The 19662-nt window shown below is 36.7% G+C and overlaps 2 protein-coding genes across 5 annotated transcripts in view; one reads left to right on the top strand and one right to left on the bottom strand.

Moving 5' to 3' along the window:
* The window catches only part of CCDC66 (coiled-coil domain containing 66), a 74990-nt gene extending 62983 nt beyond the window's left edge, over nucleotides 1–12007 (top strand). The window contains exon 18 of the mRNA XM_034997055.1: nucleotides 11885–12007. Within this exon, the coding sequence (XP_034852946.1) occupies nucleotides 11885–11908 (24 nt within the window). The 3' untranslated portion in view covers nucleotides 11909–12007. The remainder of the gene's footprint in view (nucleotides 1–11884) is intronic.
* The window catches only part of TASOR (transcription activation suppressor), a 55482-nt gene that overhangs the window by 3851 nt on the left and 31969 nt on the right, over nucleotides 1–19662 (bottom strand). For 2 of the 4 annotated variants that reach the window (XM_034997049.1, XM_034997051.1), the window contains exons 12-23: nucleotides 19509–19581; nucleotides 19352–19423; nucleotides 17718–18419; nucleotides 13592–13998; nucleotides 12090–12231; nucleotides 10778–10837; nucleotides 6143–7077; nucleotides 3446–3568; nucleotides 2559–2718; nucleotides 2003–2111; nucleotides 503–681; nucleotides 166–330 (exon numbers count right to left, since the gene is read on the bottom strand). In XM_034997049.1, the coding sequence (XP_034852940.1) occupies nucleotides 166–330; nucleotides 503–681; nucleotides 2003–2111; nucleotides 2559–2718; nucleotides 3446–3568; nucleotides 6143–7077; nucleotides 10778–10837; nucleotides 12090–12231; nucleotides 13592–13998; nucleotides 17718–18419; nucleotides 19352–19423; nucleotides 19509–19581 (3127 nt within the window). The remainder of the gene's footprint in view (nucleotides 1–165; nucleotides 331–502; nucleotides 682–2002; nucleotides 2112–2558; nucleotides 2719–3445; nucleotides 3569–6142; nucleotides 7078–10777; nucleotides 10838–12089; nucleotides 12232–13591; nucleotides 13999–17717; nucleotides 18420–19351; nucleotides 19424–19508; nucleotides 19582–19662) is intronic. The other 2 variants (XM_034997050.1, XM_034997052.1) reach the window with 1 other exon arrangement.

The raw sequence follows: 19662 nt of genomic DNA, 5'->3' as shown, positions 1-19662 counted from the left end.
ATGCTAAGTATAAGAACAGTTAAGTGCCTTGAAACACTTCCCCTGAAGCTGTTTACACAGAGGGCGAGTAGTTTCAAAGGAGGCATTTTGTTCTATGAAAACGACACAAAACCATTCCTCTTTTTCTGTCTGCCTTAAAGAAAAGTAAAACTACTGAAAAGTTACCTGACTGTGACTCAAGATTCTCATTAGCACCAAGCAGTGGAAGGTTTTCTTCTGTGATTGAGTTGTGATAGCCCACAAGATTTTTAAAGTTTTGCATAAAGTCTTCAGTAGTCGCAACCACTATTCCATTATCTGTATAACTGGAAAGCATCTTGATGTTCTTTTCTAAATGAAAATAAAAAGGTTCGAGTATAAAACATGTGAAAACCTACATGGAGAGACAGGATGATGCCAGCCCCCGCCCCCATGAAAGTGCTTAACACCCACTAACCGCAACAAAACGCTTCCATCCACATTCCTGCATTCATAATAGAAAGCTTAAGGCGGCACTCTTTACCTGTTAGAAAGACTATGTGTCGTTGCTGTATGTTCTGAGCCTGAAGTCTGATAAGGCAATCCAATTCTGGAGCATTTCGAGTTTGTGAATCACAATTGTGGTATGACAAAATTTCAACCAGATGTTTCTTCTGATAGACATTCAGAAGTGTCAACAGACTTAGAGCTTTAGCATTCAATCTGTGGAAGTAAGTAGTTCAATATCTGGATCTGCATTTCTAAAATTTAGTATGGACGTTTTTGCTTCAAATTAAAACCATAATTTCTCAATTGAGGCAACCAATGACAATTGCACTGCTTTAGTTCACTGCCTGATGGACGGGTGCTTCCTAGGAGAGAGAGGGGAGCAGGAATTGTGCAACCCACATTTAAGTCCAGGGGCTTTTTATGGGTGCAAAGCCTGAGAGGCAGCCATTCAGCTTTAGACTAAAATCTCACTGTACTTAGTAAATAACACTTCCCCCTTTAGCTTTACTAATTCAGAATGTGAACAAAGGGCACAGGACAAAAAAATAGAAATCTTTCTTTCAGAAAAATACATGGCTTGAAGCTATTTCTACACCTCCAAGCACAAGGCAACAAGTGGTAGAAATTACTATTGTCAGGAAGATAAGGGTATTAACTTTGCACCAAAGTCACACCTTTGGGCCTCATTATTATCTGATTACTGTTATCTGTTACACAAAGGTAAAGGCTTTTCCAATGCCTATTTTCACATAATTTGAAGATAAAACAAGTTTTTTAAAGTGAATTACTACAAAGAGTTAAATACTTTTCAATTATTTAAACCTGAATTTCCCTGTCTTCCACAGAATTAGAAGGTGTTAGGTATTAGAAGAAAAAATGTTTTTCCACCCAAGTTTCAAAAATGCTAGCTGACAAAATGTAAAACAGAATTCTTAACTAGAGAGTCTCTCAGATCCTTAAATATGTAAATACACTACATGGACTCTCTAGTAGTAAGACAGAGTATCCAAAATTCATCTTATTATAGAATCATTTGTGGGGCCTCTCAAGTGGACTAGTAATCCAAGGATCACTGGGCATTTTGGAAATCAACTGCTTACATAAATGAATGTCCTAATCACAAATCCCCTTATCATGTTGTGATTAATGTCTCAGTATGTGTGTAAATAGATTAGCTGCCTACGGTGTAGTCCTTAACTGGAAGAGAGCCTGATCTAGTTGGCATATATAGTTTGGTAAAAAAATAGAGTGCTGACTATTTTTTTGACGATTTTTCTAAACCCTCAAGTGGCAAAGATTAAACCAATTTTACCTATATACCTAACTAGAACTTCAACTTTAGCGCTTCTTCCTAAATAAGAATACTATTTCCAAATAGGCTAGAATAATAACTACATTCCCCCTTATGAGTGGCTAAGGAAATCTGTGAAAACTGAGCAACATCCACAATCTATAAACACAGAAAAACAGAGAAAGAAATTTTATGAACACAATGTAGACATCAACCATTACATAGTTATTTTTCAAATCTTACCTGCCCAATTCCTTTAGTTTTTTCTGAAATTTACAGTGGACTTTCCATTGCCATTTTCCTTCCGGAGTACTGAGTTCTTCGAGGAATGTCAAAAAATTTTTAAGGTTCTCTGTTAGAGATAATGAAGTTCATTTTAAAATTCAATATATAACAGTCACTCAACAAATGAATTATGGAAGAACTGTTTGTTGATACTATATAGGAATATCTACTTTCCTTTGCAGTATTTTCCCTTCGAAGGGAGACAGATACACTCTTAGATTTAAGAACATCTACATAACAAAAAAAAAGAACATGCTGACAACAGTAACAAAGCAGAAGGGATCCAAGTGCAATAGGTGCAGAGAGACTTGCTTTACATCAGATTTAGAGGAAATTATTTGCAGTGACTAAGAGACAAAGAAATCTGAAGTAATAAAAAGAAAATGATGGAAATGTACTCATCCATTCGGCCAATCAGAGAGAACAATACATTTAAAAAGCATGAGTCGTTAATGAGAAGAAAAAAACCTAGAAAGGACAAAAGTTTGTGCTCCAAATAAAGCACAAATCTTACCAATTGTGATAACTTCTGGATTTAGAATGGATTCATCAGACACAATAAAACCGCCAGATACAAATAATTCATTATATGTATGATTTTTAACATCATCCAGACTATCAACACCAGCAAAACTAACGCAAGACAGCTTCTTTAAAGTCACCAAGCCAGGTACCTATTTAAATCCCAAAACAAAAACAGAAATAAGGATAGGTAAGAGCATGAAATGGTTAAGACTCAGGTGTGAAGTAACCTACAAGAAAAGTCTAGCAAAATACAAAAATATTCCCAACATGTCCAAAGACATAAACCAACACTTCTGTACTGGGTACATACCATGAACAGAACACGCTGACGAAAAGGCACCTAAAACAGACCTGGCAATAGAATGATAAAGGCCAACCTGTCCGGCCCTGTGAGTTCAGTCAGAATTCAGAGGAGGGCAAGAGCCCATGCAGTCAGGAGAGCCTTCAAAGGACAGCAGGACTTGAGACAGGTTTCTAAGACTGGATGGGGTACCTCCAAATGCAACGGAAAGGGGAAATGGTTTGGCAAAGAGGGGGTACAAACAGGTTTTACCTGGGACATACAAATGAAGATGACAACAATATAGAGAGAGTCAACAGACCCACTGACATTCAAGGAGTTAAGAGTCTTGATGAGTGACACGGTCTGTCACGTGCCGCAGTTTAAAATTTTGCAGAGGTACAAACTTGATCACAAGCTGATTCACAGATTGTTTAGGTCTCAAGCCCTAAATCTCCCAAACTTGAAGTTTTATCTCTTTTAGACCTTATAAGGATATTTTAAAAACAAACAGCTTTAGCCTCAAAGACAGTAAGATTTTAAAATGAGGGAGTTTTTATAACCAAAATAATAGTGAATTTGACTTAATGGTCTACCTTGTGAATGAAACCTGCAATGTCTTCATTCTGAATAATAATCAATAGTTTATCTAATTTTGATCTTCTTTCCAAAAACTGTTCTGGATGACATTCTGTATTGCCTAATTTGATAAGATATTCCTGTTAAAGAGAAAAACTAAATCAACATTAAAAGGCCTTTTTTGCAAATATCCACCTAACACCAGAAATGCAATATAAACTGGTAAGTAGTCACTCAGTAATGATCACTAATAATGATGACCTTACACTATGGACCTTAGAGATCATCAGGTCCACTCTTCTTATAGAAGAATCTATAGCTCGGAGCTTAAATGGCCATAGTCACAATGTCACAATGCTATGCAATCGAAGCGAAGTAAATGCCAGTGGTGGGTAACAAAAAGAACCATAAGAACAATGAATTAGCCCAGGTTCTTAACCCAGTTCCATTATTTATTCTGGGCAACCCAGAGCCCAATCATTAACGACTCCCTCATCTCATTTTCCTCTCCTTTCAAGGGAAGCCTTTGGTTATTTGCAGCCAGGTTACTGGTATAGTACTCATTCCCTTACAAAGCACTTTTCTGACTACTGGACTCATTTAATTCACAACAATTCCGAAGTCATTCATACAGAGCTTCAGTATGGACCATGGCATTCACATACTATTTAGCCATGTCTGTCCAGTTCACACCTTTCAAATAAAATAGACCCTCCCATCTAATACCTCCCTCCATGTTGGTGACATGGTACTATCAAAGGACACATGGTGGTAGTGCAGGCAGTTTCCGTTGCTCTTTGCTTGCTGGTGGAATCCTGAAGTCTGAGGTAAAATGCAGGTTCCTAGAGGTCATATTCCTCATTTCACAGATATAGATAGGAGATTAATTTTCTCAAGGTTGGCAAGGCTGGTTAGACAGCCATTAAATCTAAACCCAGCTTCCCTCACAACCAGTCTGCTGCTCTATCAAGAACAGTCAACAAGCATCACCCCAAAGGGGATGTTTCTGTGTAGTCCTGAACTAAAGCAGCATCTTCTATATTATTAGATTTTTGCTCTAACCTCTAAAGCTTCAGGGCAGATCTCAGAACAGCTTACAGACAGGTAATGAGAAGATAAATTATAGGCCAGCTTGTAATTTTTGATCTTTTTACATTAAGAAGCTTTAACTGCAAATTCATTTTAAGACCCCTGAACTCTTATAATAATAAATCCACTGAACTCCAGAATTATTCAGGAAGCTTAAAATGTTTTTGATAGTATTTTAATTCTATTTTAACATTTTTGCTGGATAAATTTTCCAATGGAGGTTGATTAAAAACTAAAGTTCTGATCTGACCTCCTATCAGATTTGAAAAACACACAGCATCCTTCTCTTCTTCTACATGAGTAATAAAAATAGGATTTATTCTATGCTAGAATGAATTAAATGCACCAGAAGTCAATACATTTTCTGTGAGTGTGATACAATTAGTTTACAAAATGTGGTGGGGAAGGTGCGATAAATGCTGAGCACACTGTGGAACTCTATCCACTCTATTCTCTCATCGAGACAGGCAGCTATTGCCCCCACAAGTACTGTGCTTGAACCTGTTGCTGGGAGTGGAAAAAGTTAAGAAGCTCTACATTCAATGATACAGGGCAAAAATGCAACCAAGAAACTCCTACTAAGTCTGGTTTCATCTTCCCAAGAAATCACAGGGATTTAGTAGTAGAAAAGGCACACTGAGCACTCTTCCTCCTCCATTTCCATGTTCTTCATGTTCTCATGGGCATGCTACATGAAACATGCTGGCATCAAAGAGATTCCCAAACTGACAAAAGCTCAGAACATCTCAGCAGCAGAGTTTCTGGGCCACTCTTGCCTACAAGGCACTTATTTATAGTACCTTCTGCTTCCTCTAACAAAACAAGCAGAAATCCGTCATGGTAAGTTAATTCCATAATGGGAGCAGGCATTTATTTTAAAACCTATGCCATTCCCTGAAGGGATTAAAATCCTAGAGTTTAGTAAATACTAATTGTTATTATTAAAACACTGATACAACTGTTCTTGTATGTCATAATTTACCTATTGTTACAAATTTTATAGATCTATGTCTGTATCTACACACACACACATACATGCATGTATTTTTAAAAATCAAATACTTGAAACACTAGTCTTACTCTGTAGCTTCAGTAGAAAAAAAATATACCTTGCAGTGAGGAATCTTTCATGATTGGGGAGTCTTTCAGGATCATGTTTTTTGATCAAAAAGGCTGTAGGGAACCCTGATATGACCAGGGTATCAAGAAATGCCAAAAGATTATATATATCATTAGGTCATCCCTGGACAGTTTTTTTTTATTTGACTGATAAAAAACCCCGTAAGAAGTAAACACTGACAGCTTCTTCTACCTCTGTATCTTTCCCATTAAAAACCCAAGTAAGAAACATTTAAAATCTTTGAAATCAACAGTTTAAAGGTATTTGCAGTGTACATACAAATGGTCTTTAAAATCACTGATAAAACAAGATTCTAAATTCTAAGATACTTAGATCAGAGGTTCTACATTTAATTAAACTTACTAGTCTTATTCCACTCTGTATCAAATTATGAAAACATATGGTCAACATTTAAAAACAAAAAACCCTCCATTTAATAGAGATCAGACCCAACAAGACAAATTTATATAGCATTACTATTATTAATACCTTCTCATTTAGTTACCTTTATTTCTTTACAGAGCACACTCTCTTCTTCTTCATGAATATAAAATTTCACAGTATTTTTCTGGACATCTTTCATGATTTTAACCAAACTGTTAAATACTTCAGGTTCTAACTGGCTTATAAAATTTGAAAGAGCTGGTTGGGCAGAAATGTTTACATCACTGGGCGATTTTGTTGTTTCTTTTTCTACTGGTTCCCGGGCAGTATCACCAGGTACAGTATGATCAGAAGTCACCATCAGCTCTGTAGCATGGTGTGGCTGGTTCACTTCTACTTCGGTTAAACCCAAAGTTGAAGAGGAATGCTGCTCACTGGAGTTGCTGTCTTTCAAAGTATCACTACAAAGTGGCTCAAGGAGCTGTTTACTGTTGAAGTCACTTGAGGAAACTGGTAGGACAGCCTTTCCCAGAGGATTCAATGCTATCTTACTACCAGAATCATTAGGACTGACTGGTGGCAAATTCCCACCCTTGGCCGATGCTTTGATAATAATAGTATTTAGTTTCTCATGCAAGCCATCTACAAACTCCTGTACACCAGCTTTGGAAGTCTTAGAACATATGAACTCAGAAAGCCGTTTCATCTTCTCTTGTGTTGAAAAAACAGGTGTGGAAATTCTACTGACATATGAAACATTCTTTTGCTTCAGAATCTCTTCTATCTTCCTAGAAAAGAGATTGTACTCTCCTAACACTGTCCTCTCTGTGGTCTCACTCATTGTGGGCGGCTCTGCTGCTGGCACACACTGCTCCTCCACTGTCACCACCTGACCTGTCACCACGTCATCCTCAGTGGTGCCCTTCAGTGTGTCTGTAAATGGAGAGGATTGAAACTGGTAATCAGAACCTCGCTGTCTACTTATTACCCGGGGGTCGTTAGGAAAGGCCTCCTGTGGTGGCAGACACACCAGTTGTTCTTCTGGTGATTTCATACCTATATAGGAAGAGTTCATTATTACAAGAGCAATCCAAAAAAATAACATCTGAAAACACAAACTCGTAAATAGGAATGTCAGATCAAAGTATATATTCAGAACTAATTACGCACTGGAAAGTAGAATAAAAATCCCAAATGATGGTATGAACCCCCATTTTCTATGTAGCCTACTTATGGCTGGTCTTGGGATTTCAGTAGCTAGAGTAACAAGTTTGGATGTTATTTTCTTTGATTCCTTTTGAAGTGTTCGAACATGTGCCAATTTGGCATCCATATAAATTAAGTTTGCTTATTTCTGCTTCCCAGATAGATCTATCGGGGGAAAAAAAGGTTCAATAATATTGAAGAGAACATATTTCATATCTGCATTAACAGTAACACTCTTGAGATGAAGAGGTCATTCAGCTACCTGATGTTAATGGAACCAAACTGACTTTTGACAATAAGCTCAATCCATAGATTGTACTTTTTTCCCAGAAATTCTAAATTTAAACACAGTGTTTTTAAAACTACATTTCAAAACAGATACCCTAAGTCCCTTTTTAAAAGACAAGGGGAAAATATGTGTAACGGCAATTTATAGTACTATTTTAGGAAAAGAAAAAACATTTGTGCTCTTTGCCTAGATGATTATTATACAATTTTATTTTAATTAACTTTCCTTAGATCTTAGCCAATATTTCCTAACAAATTGCTGTTGTAGTCTATGAAATGGTACCTTTATATCAGGAAGTTGCAGGTACAAGTATAGTTTTCAAAACTATAGTACTTTATTTTTTGTTGTTGTTTTTTAAAGATTTTATTTATTTATTTGAGACAGAGAGCATGAGAGGGAGGAGGGTCAGAGGGAGAAGCAGACTCCCTGCCGAGCAGGGAGCCCGATGCGGGACTTGATCCCGGGACTCCAGGATCATGACCTGAGCCGAAGGCAGTCGCTTAACCAACTGAGCCACCCAGGCGCCCAAAACTATAGTACTTTAAAGATACAGTGAATTCCCTGTTCAAGTTTGCAGTCAGGTGTGGCAACATACCCTCTCCACACAAATTCAGTTTTGGTTTTCCTCACACACTTTTCTAAAGCTCTTAACAGCCTCTGCAGCAGTCAGCTTGTGACATTTCTCCACCAACCCTGGTAGTTACCATGAACCACTCTACCCATTAACTACTACAAAGGCACCTGCTGGCAAGTAAGAAGACCACAACAGGTCTGTAGGTGGAAGAAGAGTAGGGGAGCAAAATATCCAATGTACCAAGGTAAGAATTAAAACTGTATGAAACTGATAAACCAGAAATTCAAGTTCCATAAAATAACTGCAGAATACAGAACATCCTTCTTAAATCTGCAACATGGAGTTTAGTGCACACATAAAATGTCTGGAAGGATACATAAGAAATTTGTAAGAGGCTGATCCATGCAATGAAACTAAATGTCTGAGATAGGGCTGCAAGACTTTTTGAAGTATTTTAGATTTTGAAATATTTTTGTACTTCTTACGTACCATATCAAATATCTGATTTATTTAAATAAAAACATTTTAAATTATACCTTGTAAAACAAACGGGTTGGGAAATACCACCTATAATTTTTAAACTTCCAATTATGTATTATTTCAAATGAAATACCTGCTCCCAAGATGTATAGCTGTAGTTCAGACCAATAAGTTTACACCTGAAGGGCTATGGATAAAGCTGAATGAAGCTTTAAATCCATGTAGGGAATTTTCCATATTAAAAAAGTCTAAACAAATCCCTTTTAAAAATGCAAATTACCATCACCTAATTCTACTGTCACAAATTTCCCCTATAAGATTCTAATCACTAAAATTGACTTTATTTAAAAAAAATGTCTTCATCGGTAAATGATTTAAAGGAAACACGTCAATATCAAAAATGCATGTTTTCTACTGATTGTCATTCAAGCACTGCAGTACTTTGACTTTGAAAGGGGAATAGTGAGTTCTCTAAAGGCAGCATCATTCACGTATTTCCATTTTCAATCACAAAATATAAAGAGGGTATGACAAATAAGAGAGGACTGCAGATGCCAATGGCACATGCTGAAGCATAAACAAGATACCTGGCTGCTGTTTTTTTTTTTTTTTTAAGATTTTATTTATTTATTTGACAGAGAGAGAGAGAGATAGCGAGAGCAGGAACACAAGCAGGGGGAATGGGAGAGGGAGAAGCAGGCTTCCCATGGAGCAGGGAGCCCGATGTGGGACTCGATCCCAGGACTCTGGGGATCGTGACCTGAGCTGAAGGCAGACGATTAACGACTGAGCCACCCAGGTGCCTGATACCTGGCTGCTTCTAATGAGAAAGAATTACTGACAGATATAAAATAGGTGAATCCCAGACATAATGTTGAGTGAAAGAGCCAAAAACAAAGCAAAACATGTGTAGGTTCCATTTACCTTAAATTTAAGAACAGGTAAAACTAATCTATGGTAAAAGAACTTAGATTAGTGGTTACTGTTGGGCCAGGGAGAGTACTGACTGGAAGGATACAAAAGAAAACCTGGAGGTGTTGGAAATGTCTTACATCTTGATTTGGGTAGTGGTAACATAAGTCTATACACATGTAAAAACCCACTGAGCTGTGTACTAAAGATTAATGCACTTCCCTGTATGTCATATATTTGTTCCTATTTTGGTTTTTTTGGTCATTTTTCCTAGGAGGAGACAAAAGATTTTCTTAAAATCATTCAGTCTTTTTTTAATTCCGCAGAGAGGAAAACCATAAAGATCTACTAAAATTAAGCCACTTAGCTTTCCTTCCAAATTAAGAAAAAAAAAACCCACTACCACTTAAGATTTCTGAAAGAGTAAGACATAAAGAAATGGAAACAAACAAGAAAGGCCCACCACCACACTCTAAGCAAGAAAACAATGCCTATGACCATCTGCAGAGATGCTGAATGGACTGAATTCAGACAAAAGAAAAGGTCTTCTAAGAACCAACAGCAATTAGCTAATCAGCAACATCTGTAACTGTTTCTGGAATCCCAGAGTTTCCTAATCTCTTATTTACAACACTACCTTATTTATTTATTTATTTATTTATTTATTTTTTTAAGATTTTATTTATTTATTTGACAGAGAGAGAGACAGCGAGAGCAGGAACACAAGCAGGGGGAGTGGGAGAGCGAGAAGCAGGCTTCCTGCCAAGCAGGGAGCCCGATGTGGGACTCGATCCCAGGACCCTGGGATCATGACCTGAGCCAAAGGCAGACGCTTAACGACTGAGCCACCCAGGCGCCCAACACTACCTTATTTAAATAATCAGAAAAAGAACTGGGTCAAAAAACTCAAGATTAGGGATAATGAACCTGAAAGATAACTGGCCTCAATCCTTGTATTTTTTAAACTTAAAAGAAACCTGAAGAGTGTTTCTCACAGGATATTCTACAGAAATGGATTAAGAAAAATACTCCAATCTTCCCAAGTCATCGTATCAGATAGAATCACTATAGTGAAAAAAACTTAATCTCTACGAATATTCAGTGACTTCTTTAAACACATTCTTTGTACAAGAATATTTGATACAAATCAAATAATGATTTTAAATGCAAATATTATCCAAATTTTCTGTAATTAACAGAACTCAAAATGATGCCCTATTGATAGAGAACCAGAAATGCAAGTAGCAATTCTGAAGAAGGCACATTGGGAGGAAAAGCAAAGGGAGCCTTCTCACCTGGTGTTTGTTTCTCACCATGTTTCCCCAGCTGGTCTTCTGGGCTTCTTGCATTCCCTCCTGAGGGAAAACATCCATTAGATTTGTAGACGCTCTTCAGATACTGGTGATACCTATTAAGCACCTTTCAGACAACCCCAAACGCTAACAAATCCAAGTACTCCATCTTTTGCCTAAAATAATCCAGAAGGGTCATTCAGAAATAGAAGTTGCTTCCCTTTCCATTCAGATGATGATGGAATATCAACACCTAGATGCTGTGCCTTCAAATGGCTCTGAACATCAACTATGAAGCTATCTAAATGAGGAATGGTTAGGATAATCATTTGTATTGACTACTTTCTTACTGTTTCTCCCCATTCAAGCCAACATCTCCAGCTCTTAAGTACAAGTTACTTCTCCACCATCACTTCTAGGCCTCTCGCCCTCTCTGGTAAGGTACTAAGTAGAGAATGGTGCTGAAGCCCATGGAAACTCATCAAGTTTTAGAAATTCTTCTCAGAGTCCTTGGAGGTCTCAGTAGCTTCTAGGTCACAAGCCAGTCTAACTTTTTAGCAAAAAGTTGTTTTTTTTCCTTTTTAAAGATCTAGGAATGGAAAAGATGTGCCCTGGGAATATTTCCAAAAATGCTTAGCTAACAAAGATGAGTAAGAACTTGAAATATTAAGAGCATGTTTCTATGTGTGTGTGTATATGTATGTTTCCACAGAGAAATCAGAATACTGCAAAATGATCTTTCAACATTTATTAACCTAGTCTTGCCCCATGGTCCAATAAGCTTTCTAGGGATTTCTGCATTTGATCATTTCAGGCCACTCTCTGTGATGAGCTAATTTCTCTAAGATAATCCAGTTATTAAGAAATCAGTTTTTTTTTCAATAGATGAACCTCAACATGACCACTTCTTGGATGACAGCTTCTTATGGTGAAGTTTACTCTAATAATTTGAGATGACAGCATTTAATCTGTTGTCCCAAAGACCATCATTTCATCTCTGTCACTACCTCACCTTATTAGAAACTCAATTTCTGTCAACAACATTCATTTGGAAGTCTGCACGCTAAACTCCATTGGGAAAGTATGTTTTAAATCCCTCTGCTTTTATAGGCTGTTTTGCAGATAACTTGCTGATGCTGACCAAAACTAGCAACAATCAGTGATGAACATTACATTGCTCAAAATAAGATACAAAGATGAACCAAAAAGACGAACCACCCAGTGACCCAAGAACGGAATCTAGAAAAGATGAAACCCTTCAGGAAACTGCTAAGTAAAACCAAGCAAACCAAAGTCCCAGTATACTTGTTCTTACCTGTAATTGGAATTAGTTTCCAATGTATTTCAGTCTCTTCGACATTATTTGACTTAGATTGTCTGCGGAATCCATGTTCAATGGGAACAGTGGGACACAAACTGCAATCTTCAAAATTATTCATGCTAATTAAATTTGGATCCTAAAAATTAGAGTACATATTCAATAGCTTTCTTTTCAATTAATTTTTACGTCCAGAATAAACAAGTAGGCTCCACACCCAATGTGGGGCTTGAACTCACAACCCTGAGACCAAGAGTCGCATGTTCCACTTCTTTTTTTGATAGCAAATCCACAAGCTTCAATCTAAACATTACAAATGAGTAAAATCAGCACGGCAAAGTTAAAATACTCTGGTCTTTAATTAAAACACAATGTTTCCCCTCAAAACATAATTTGATGTTGATTTAGAGCACAGGTTGGTAAGCTTTTTCAGTAAAGCACCAAATATTTTAGGCTTTGTGTGCCAGATACTCAGGTCTGCCACTGTAGTGCAAAAGCTGCCAGAGGAAATACCTAAACAAATGGCTGTGTTCCTCTGTGTTCCACTAAAACCTTAATTACAAAAATAGGCAGTGGGTGGGGACACCCAGGTGGCTCAGTCACTTAAGAATCCGGCTCTTGATTTTGGCTCAGATCATGATCTCAGGGTTGCGAGATTGAGCCCCATGTTGGGCTGCCTAAAATTCTCCCTCTCCCTCTCCCACACGCACGCACTCTAGCTTTCTCTCCAAAAAATAAAAAATAAAATTAAAAAAGGCAGTGCGCAGAGTTTGGCCCATGCTCCCATCGACTCTAATTTAGAGTATTAAATATGTCAGGAAATGTTAATAATGTAAGTTAGTTACATAAGTTACATACTTCCCCAAGTGGGTCTCCTACCATCATCCTCCTAAAATAATGGAGAAAGCCTGGGGACATGCATATGACTTTTATTCAAAGGCAGGGAAGAGAAATCGGAGGGAAAAGTGAATTAGAAATAAACCCTTAGGAAAATGGGGCCATCCTGTTATTGTTATTCCCCAGAGATGCAGCCACTTTCTGGGGGAGACAAGGTTACTTCTCAGCTAGAGATCAGTACTCTCTAAGGTTGCTTCATAAACAAACTGGATGTCCTGTCAAGCAATGCTGAGAGACATTTCAGAGATAATCCTTAAAGGACACTCACTTTCCATTCTTACTTGCATGAAAAATACTAAGTACCTAATCTTGTTTCTATCACTTTTGGCCAGCAGAAAGCCAATCTTTTGAGGATTCAATTTTATTAGCCATATATAAGCCGATATACATAATCCTATAAGCAGGAAGGAAAACAGCTACTTCTGCATTTATCCCTTTGTAACAAGGAATAACTTAGAAATACTCCGCTGGACAGATACTTTCATTGCAATGTGCATTTTCTTTCTTTTTGAAAGGGAAAAAATCCCACTGAAACACACCTACATCCTCTTTCAGACACACATTCACAAACCAACAAAGATAATCAAAAGACATATGCTTACTTCTTTCAAATGTAGTTTATGGTCAGTGCCTGCTTCACTGGTAGAAACAGCAATAGGATACTTTAACAATGATGTATCAACTTCTAGCAATGGGCTCTGAGTGCCCTTAAAATGCACATTTTCCATTTTTGCACAAGTAGGCTGCTCATATTCTTTCTTATCTGGGGGAGAGTTCAACTCATACTCATGCTTTTGCCTCAGCTCTTCACAGGCGTCATCAGTGTTCAATCCTAGGGCTTTGTTGACTGTGTCTGTCAAGGATGCATCAGAATGACGTGCATTTGCCAGTGTTTCTGATAGCCAATTAAACAGCCGATGGATATCAGCAACACCGGAGTTAGAGGTATCCTGCCGCTGCTGTCTCAAATCAACATCGTGCCCAAGAGAGCCAACAGGCTGCGAAGACTCTGAAGGGAAAGAGAAAGAAAACCCATCTCTTAAAGTCAAGGTTGGAATGTTTGTATAAAAATTTAAATATCAAATATATCTAAAAATTAAGTATCATAAGATATTTATGGGCAGGAATCCAATCAGACCACTGGTTTAGACTGCACAAGTACATCCATCCCTTTCTTTACAAATATAACTAGTTCTAAAATTTTGCATACAGCGGGCACCCAGGGTCTTGGGATTGAGCCCGCATCAGGCTCCTTGCTCAGAGGGGAGCTTGCTTTTCCCTCTCCCTTTGGTGCTCCCTCTGCTTATATGCTTTCTCTTTCAAATAAATAAATAAAATCTTTAAAAAATAGTAAGAAAAAAATAAATAAAATTTTGCACACAGCTAAAAATTCCCATAAATGAAAGTTTATTTTCATCATAATTTGAAAATTGTATTAATGGAGAAATGAGCTCAGACATCATGTTGGTAGTATGGATAATATATATTAATATATTAATACCTGTACTGTAGTTATCTTAAACTCTACTACCAAAATCCCAATCAGTTTAATCCGTTTTATCTGACTTGAAAACAGATAAAATATCTGTACTTGCTATTTTGCAAAATGTTAGAGGAGGATATGCAGATTACATTTAAATCTACTAAAAAAACAAACCATGGCTTAATTTGATTTCTATCTCCTCTACACCTATTAGATTTTGTCTTTAAGATATCGACATTCTTGGGGCGCCTGGGTGGCTCAGTTGGTTGGACGACTGCCTTCGGCTCAGGTCATGATCCTGGAGTCCCGGGATCGAGTCCCGCATCGGGCTCCCTGCTCAGCGGGGAGTCTGCTTCTCCCTCTGACCCTCCTCCCTCTCATGCTCTCTGTCTCTCATTCTCTCTCTCAAATAAATAAATAAAATCTTTAAAAAAAAAAAAAAGATATCGACATTCTTATAAATCTAAAACCTTATCTTGAAAGACTAATTTCATAACAAAACTAACATACTAGAGATACAAAATCATCCTGAAGCAAGCCATACCAAACTTGCACTAAGACCAAAAAGTACTATGAAAGAAAACATGTTAAGACATGGTTACAAGCAGGTATAAATCTGGGTAATATGCATTATACCATTATTAAAAACCTGCAAAGGGAGCAGACATTCAGAAAGTCATGTGCTTTTTAATGCTGAAGGAGGATAAAGCCTGGATAGATGCCAGGATTTCCAATTTAAGCAGGGTATAATGTACCACCGGGAGAAAAAAAAATTTAGAAACAACAAAGTACATCCTGTATGATTCTACCTATATGAATTATAAAAATCATAGAAGTGGAAAAACTAATACATAAAGACAGAAAGCACATCAGTGGTGGGGTGGGGTGAGATTACAAAGGAGTGTAAGGTAACATCTGGGGGTAATGAAAATGTTCTATAAATTGGAGTGGTGATAACATAACTATCAAAATTCATCTTTAAGCTGTACCCTCAAAATGGGCATATTTTATGTAAATCATACCTCAAAAAGGTTAATGTAAAATGGGGTAGGGAAGATAGGAGGTTACCGCTTATAAAATGAGTGGGTTCACCACCAAATCAAGATGAGGGTATTTTTTTTTTTTTTTAAGATTTTATTTATTTATTTGAGAGAGAGAAAATGAGAGAAAGCACATGAGAGGGGGGAGGGTCAGAGGGAGAAGCAGACTCTCTGCTGAGTAGGGAGCCCGATGCGGGACTCGATCCCGGGACTCCAGGATCATGACCTGAGCCGAAGGCAGTCGCTTAACCAACTGAGCCACCCAGGCGCCCAAGATGAGGGTATTCTAAAAGTTAGAATCCAACCTTTAAATCTCTATTTTCAGAAATCAAAAATAAAGTATACAAAATAACTAAAAAGAAACACAAATGAGGAACACCTAGAAATGCAAGTCTGACTGTCACTAGTTCTAGTTTAACCTATCTCCCCCTTCTCCCCTGCCCTACTTCTACTTTGGTCTATTGGCATGGCTTTCCCTCCATTTTAATTATTGATAAAGCCTGACTGTCACCCACAACTATTTTTTTACATATACAAAATTAGTCAATTATCAGCTAAAACAGTACTGAAATTTAAATATCTTAACCATTATGTGCCAGTGCTAGTAAATACAGCCAAGTTTAGGAAAAATTTTTTGTCAGTCACAACTAAGTTATGAATTAAACATGGATTAATGAACTACATAACTTTAGCTTCTACAGATTTTCTCATCTGTAAATTAAGGATAATCATGTCTACTACTCAAGAACTAAATGAGTCCATATATGTAAAGTACCTGGCACATGGTAAGCACTTAATTCTCAAGATACCAGGTCAACAGTGTAAGACAGTGCAGATCAGTAAATGTCAATAGGTTCAGCATGGCGTAAGCTAAAGGAAATAGAAACCATCAAGAAGTGGAATAGCCATAAATCTAGGGAGGGATACGAACTGCAAAGATATGCAGCTTGAGAGAAATGAAAGATGCTTCAGGAAGAAAGAGGAGTGTAAAGGGCTGACTATGACATATTCTGAGGAGAGATGAACCCTAATCAAGGAATATGTGAAAAAAGAATGGGAAACATGGTTACCCAGGTGGGACATGGCCAGCCTATAAAAAACTTTTGAAAAGACTAATACAAAGCTGAGACTGGAAGAATATGAGACTGAAATGGTTGACGGATGCCAGGAAAGCCACCCAAGAGGTTAAGAACAAGATGAAAATGTTGGAAAGAAAAAGAGAACACAGGTCAAGTAAAGAAAAAACACTTGAAAGTTACTGAAGACAACAGCCTTGTCAAACAGAACTTTCTGCAATGATGGAAATGTTCTCTATCTGTGCTATTTCAATACAGTGGTATGGCTTATGAAATGTTCCAAGTATAATACATGAAATGAATTATTTCATTTTAATTTAAAATTAAATAACAACACGTGGCCAGTGGCTGCCATATGTGCAGAAAGAGAAGAAGTAAAGGAGAGCAGATTAAGGGAAAAGTAACTGAGGATACAAGCACTGATTGCTAAGAGAACAGTAAAAAAACACTGATTTAACCTAGTCAGTTCTGAAACACACTGAATTTGAACATATACAAGTAAAACAGCTTAGTAAGAAACAGGAATGGCATACTGATATCTGCCATAAACAAGAACAGCAGCAGCACAAAATTCAAAGGTCCATGAACTCAAAGAAGACATTTCATGCTTATTTTAGCAGTGGGAAGATATTAAAAATCTAGATGAAAAAATGTTTAGAATACTTGAAATATTGAAACACACACTTAAAAGAAGGGTCTCCCATTTCTGTCTTTAACTGTCAACTAAAACAAAGAAAAATAGAAAAAAGAAAAAGCCAAACATATTACTGGACTGACTCCTGGGGTAGAAAAAAATGTGTATGCATCTAAGAAATCGAATTTTAAAGCTCAGAAGGTTCCTTACACTAAGCAATATGCTAGAAGAACCCAATATTTAATGTACTTGTACTAAAAGGACAAGAACTCCAATTAATAGGATAACAGCCAAGCATACTTTATTTTCCTCATATTTGCCTAAGCTACACAATTCAGAAATCTGATGTACTTTCTTTACAAAAACAGGGGACAGGCTGGATTGGTTCTGAGGCTGTAACTTGCAGACCCCTGTACTAGGGGAAAGGACAGAACTACTTTACTATATTTTTGGTTGTTATTTTTATACTGTGTAAAAGCAACCTGATATTTTTACCTTCATACAGATGGCAATTTTCAGATAAATTACTGGTTTTGGCGAGCTTTCTCATATTTTCAGGTAGATCCTCAAGCTTCCTCTTCAAGACAGTTTTGCTTCTCATATCTTCCGTGTCTGAGTCCCCACCCACATTTTTTTTCCTACACTGAATTAAATTAATCAATTCTTTGACTCTATCCTTATCATAATCCAAAGAGTGAGAGGACTTCTGCTTTCTAGGTATAATGGTTTCACCCCTTGAGTTATTTCGTTTTCCAAATTTCATTTTTGTACCATTCATTTCTTCTTCTTGGCCTTCATAATCTGAGAGTGGACTGAACTGTTGAAGTTTCCTATTTTCTTCAAAAAGCTCTTTTAATTTACAAATTGGTAACTGATACATTTCAGGCCGAAAAATATAGGCATGCAAACAATTATCAATATGGGATTTATTTTTTGGAGCTGAGTATAAGAATTTTTTATCATCTAATCGTGAATCGTATGGAAACATGATAAACTCTCGTTTACCTGAACCAAAACCTCGCTTAAAAAATTCATTTACATACTTTTCAACAACAGAATGAAAATTTATAGTATTTATATTTTTGAATTCCTTTCGACACTGAATCAAAGCAAACTGTAAAAACTGAGTTATTTTTAATACATCTGTCATGCTCTCATGTCTCTTCTGTGGTGTTGCATTAGTTGAACCTTTTTGTGCTGTAAACAAACAAAAAAGCAAACCATGTTAGCAATCAAGAATCAAACACAGATCTACATTTTGTCAAAGAAATGCAACAACATTCATACATTAATGGTAAACCAAACCAAGAGTATGTACCCTAATACATATATGCAATATAGAAATAAATGAAGAATACTGCTTCTAAAAACAGGCCAATAAGAAACTAAAACAAAATTGTAGGAGATATTTTTAAAGGGTAAAACACCCACTCATTGAAGATCTTCATTTCTTATTGTCCCTAGGGATTGAACTGGTGGCAAGCAAAATGTAAAGAGAAATAAAGAAGCAAGGCAAGATCTGAGACTCCTAGCAAGAGAATCCTGCAACTGATAGCAATGTCACTCCTTCCTACTATACTGTAATAAGTTTAACTTTAATGTTCTATCCCCACACCAGATATCTAAACACCAAGTGGCTACAATTGAAAATGTCATTCTTAATCTAACAATGAAACCCATCAGTGTGAATTTTACCTTAATATAGCATTGAAGTATGTTCTTAGGAACAATGAACAGCAAATTTTCTCTAACACCAGTGTGAAAAATTTTTTATTAATTTTAAATGGCCTAAATTTAACCTAGCACATGATCCTTTTATTGTTGCTAAAATCTGAATGCAAAAATGAACTCAGCTAAAAAATTCTAATAATATAAAACCCTAGAAAACGAAGCCACTACAGTATTTTAATAATTACAATCAATGTTTACTTAGTGAAAACAATGGTAACACCCCAAAATTTTCCACTAAAAAATAATCAGGTCATATATAATTTGTTTTATTTGCTAATACCTCTTAATACCCCCAGTATTTCCCAAAATATAAGAAACAAAATGTTTACTGAGTTATCTGAAAAATTTCAATGAAATGTAAGTATCAGTGACTTGATTTAGATATTCAAAGAACTTACAAGTAACTATGCCTCTAGGTTCTTGAAATAGAAATAAAGCATGTAGCACTCGAGACTTGGCAGTCTGATGTTCTAAAAAAACAGAAGCCAAACTGATTAGCAATATGTTCTAACAAAAAAATTAAAAAGAATTGTAAAAATTAAAGAGATCACCTACCATATGGAGAAACCATTTGACAAGGAGAGAGAAGAAAAAGGTATCCGCGGTCTCCCAAAGGTTTAACAAGAACCTGCATTTTTGGAAGAGGGAAGAATTTGAATCTGCTTCATTATTACTCATCATAAGGCAGGCACACAGCAGTTTCTAATAA

Source organism: Mirounga leonina, unplaced genomic scaffold (assembly GCF_011800145.1).
Source record: "Mirounga leonina isolate KUSES-001 unplaced genomic scaffold, KU_Mleo_1.0 Mir_94, whole genome shotgun sequence".
NCBI classification, from domain to species: domain Eukaryota; kingdom Metazoa; phylum Chordata; class Mammalia; order Carnivora; family Phocidae; genus Mirounga; species Mirounga leonina.
This window is presented reverse-complemented; position numbering and strand designations above follow the sequence as displayed.